The sequence below is a fragment of the Nothoprocta perdicaria genome, unplaced genomic scaffold (genome assembly GCF_003342845.1).
Source record: "Nothoprocta perdicaria isolate Ctin4 unplaced genomic scaffold, notPer1 scaffold_25, whole genome shotgun sequence".
NCBI classification, from domain to species: Eukaryota; Metazoa; Chordata; class Aves; order Tinamiformes; family Tinamidae; genus Nothoprocta; species Nothoprocta perdicaria.
In genome coordinates this window covers 2,516,585-2,519,685 of record NW_020455477.1, presented here as the reverse complement: position 1 = coordinate 2,519,685, position 3,101 = coordinate 2,516,585, and the positions used below count along the sequence as shown (strand labels likewise).

The 3,101-nt window shown below is 39.8% G+C and overlaps 1 protein-coding gene across 1 annotated transcript; it reads right to left on the bottom strand.

The window, feature by feature from the left end:
* Positions 1–1,493: 1,493 nt before the first annotated feature.
* On the bottom strand, positions 1,494–2,883 carry KCNE4 (potassium voltage-gated channel subfamily E regulatory subunit 4). The gene is made up of 2 exons (XM_026040091.1): positions 2,818–2,883; positions 1,494–2,457 (listed from the first exon to the last, which is right to left on the bottom strand). Exon 2 carries the CDS (start codon positions 2,430–2,432, stop codon positions 1,941–1,943), a length of 492 nt encoding a protein of 163 aa, XP_025895876.1. The 5' UTR covers positions 2,433–2,457; positions 2,818–2,883; the 3' UTR covers positions 1,494–1,940.
* Positions 2,884–3,101: the final 218 nt, after the last annotated feature.

Here is a 3,101-nt window from a genome sequence, read left to right as displayed (position 1 = left end):
AATGTGACAACTCACGCATGTCAGTCTCGTTTGGAAAGTTTCAGGATTCAAGTGATTCCAGGCAAAGTGCCAAACTTCATTTGGCTTCTTTCAAAGTTGAAACAGCCCTTTTTGGAGTAAATCTACCGAAAAGCTTTATGCAGTCTGATCCAAAGTTCACTGAAATCAACGGCAAGACTCCCACTGCCTACGATAGGAACTGAATCAAGCCCTTTGTGAGCACAGTGGGACTTTTGTTCTGCCATGCAATGATACCTCTGCAGGGTGCACAACTACATTAACCCTTTAAGCCAAAAAAACAGAGTTCAACGTGTTTAACGTTCTTATTTTTCAAGCTGTCTCTCCAGCCTTAATGCCAGTGGATAAATCACAGAGCTATTTTAACACAGGGAATATGTGGAGACATTTGAGAGCGTTTTCCCATGCAATGCTTTAGGTTCAGGCTCCTTAGCCCTCATGCTTCAGAACTAATCCAAACATTGCAATAAGTTATTATAAAATATAATAACGTATGATTGAAATAATCATACCTAGCTAAAATATTAACATTAATTCTTTTAACAGTGCAATAATTTAGTAATTAAAATCACAAGCATTAAAAAAAAAAACACAGTACCATTGAAGTATTGAAGTAGAGAAGTTTGTGGTGGTTTTAACAGGTAGCTACTCTTGACTTTATAGAAGTGCATGTGTCACATGCAGGCTGATATAATATAAAATAGAAGTAATATAGCGTTTATCTACACTGGCTTAAATAGGGCAGAAAGACCACATTCTTTAGTGATATTAATGGGTAGAGTTTAACTGACTTCAAATGGAGCATTTGACTCCAGCAGAGAAGCACAAAATCTCATGCATATACCCTGAAGTCAGTAGCACTTAGTTGTTGGCTTCAACGGGGCCAGGATTTCAACCTTGCTAGGTTAAATCCCATTCTGAACTTCACCCATTTTTTCAAGAGAGTAACAGAGCAGCATTTGTTCAAGCCTTTCTAGTTCTTACACCTTGTAAAAAAATCCTTTTTTTTTTTTTTTATACACTTGTAGATCTTTGCCTTTAGTGAGCAAATATACACATCTTAAAAAAAATACAAAAGCAAAAAGCAAAACCACTTTTCTAATAGTGACTCTGTCAAAGGCTGGAGTGCATGCAAGAAGTTGGCATGCCTGACCCAGCCAGCACAGGTACAATCAGAGCAAGACATAGCGGCACAGATCTGAACTCCAGCTTTACAAACCTCCTGGAAACCTGGGTCTCCTCCTTTTTCTTTTTCTTTTTCTATTCTTTCTTTCTTCTCTTTCTTTTTCTTTATTCCTTTGTCCTTTTTCTTTCATTGTTTCTGTGGTACTTAAATTCAGGTTAGGTCAGTCTCCAGTCAGGGTGCAACCTCCCTTCAACCATAGCATAGACAAAACTTCAGCCTTTGAGGTCTCATTGAGCAAATCCGTTGTCTGTCTTTTATATATATATATATATGTGTGTGTATATACATAAGAAAAATGTTAGATGTGCTTCTTGTCTATCACAGTTTATCTATCGTTTACGTGAATGAGCAGTACCCACAGTCTTTAACAACGGGACACTTGTGCTAGGGTAACTTCTCTGAACGTTTCCCAGATATTTACCAGATTCTGAAATATGCAGAGGCACTACCACTAGGAGTTACCTCATCAGAAAACTATATATATACATTCTCCTTACTCTTAGCTCTTATGGAAAAAAACAGTAATGTAAAATATTAGCATCCCAATTATGTGCAAAATCACACTTTGGATTTGGGCGATACTTCTTCCTTTTCCTCCTAGCTCTCAGGAACATGTCAGGCTCGGGGCAGAGATAGCAGCTGAGAGTCCATTGGAGAGCAGGAAAGCAGGATCACAGATTCCTCGTGGGAGCTCCACTCACGCTTCTGCCGGCTGACTCGGTGGCCTCTGCCACTGCTAGGAGTTCTTGTGGATGTTTTCTGCAGAGCCCTCGCTGCTCTCGTTGAGCAGCGTTTCCGACACTTCCCCCATTTCGGCATCCAGCACTTCTTCCTGAATGGTGAAGTGCACATCTGGGGAAGAGGACTCGGAGCTCACGCTGCTGCCTTCCATCGAGCAGATGGCACAGGACAGAGGAGGCACCATGCTCTCCTGCAGCATGTTCAGCATCATGGGGATCTGCCCAGCTTTCAGCCCTGAGATGGTTGGGAGAGGCTTCACAGCTTCACCCCATTCTCTCTCCTCATCTTTGTAGAGCAGGAGCAAGTTGGACTTCTTTTCTTTTCTTTTGGATTTCATGTAGCCCAACATGATCCCTATCAGGAAGATCCCGTAGAAAGACATAACAATTAGGATGTAAAAATACTCATTGCCGTTGCTCTTCTCCACATTGCGGGATGCAGCATTGAGCATGGTTTGGGTCATGTTTGCATGATCCATCTTCAGCATTGAAACTGCTTTACAACAGTGATGCCTAGAGGAAAATTCATATGTGTATTTAAGATAACAAACTTTCTACCAAATATTTAAAAGAAACAACTCCAGAAAGTACCCACTTTTAAAAGCTCCAGACTAATTTGCAAGCTTGCAAGACTTCCGATAGAAGCTTGCACAGTCTATCATACTTCTGCATTGCTATTGTAACTGAACAAAATGTAATCATAGAGAACATTAAAGGACAAGGAAATGCTTAATATTAAACCATGCCAAATTCTATTCTAAGTATAAAACCCTCGGTCCTCATGAATAAAGAAGAATATCATATAGAAATAAACCACTAGATATTTAAACGGAGTTTTAAAGAATAGAGAAAAAAAAATAAAAAGCAACTTACGTCGGTTTGCAAATAATTCCTCCCTTTGCAAAGCTCTGGAGACCTTTCTTCTACGAAATGCCGGTTGTTCTGAAAATTTTCCTCTGCTGCAGCTGGAATAAATAGCTCTCAAGAAATGTATCATCACGTGTTTTAGAGGCACAGTTTATAATAGTTTTGTGTTGGAGTCAACAGATGAACTTGAAGGATTGCAGTTCAACCCACTGAACTCTTAACAGCTGTGAAAAGAAAGAGAGTTGGGAATTCAGATTTACTCTTTCCTAACCGGTTCAGCATTGGCTCTT

Coding starts and splice junctions, on each gene's coding strand:
- KCNE4 (XM_026040091.1), bottom strand. CDS start 2,432: ATGCTGAAGATGGATCATGCAAACATGACCCAAACCATGCTCAATGCT.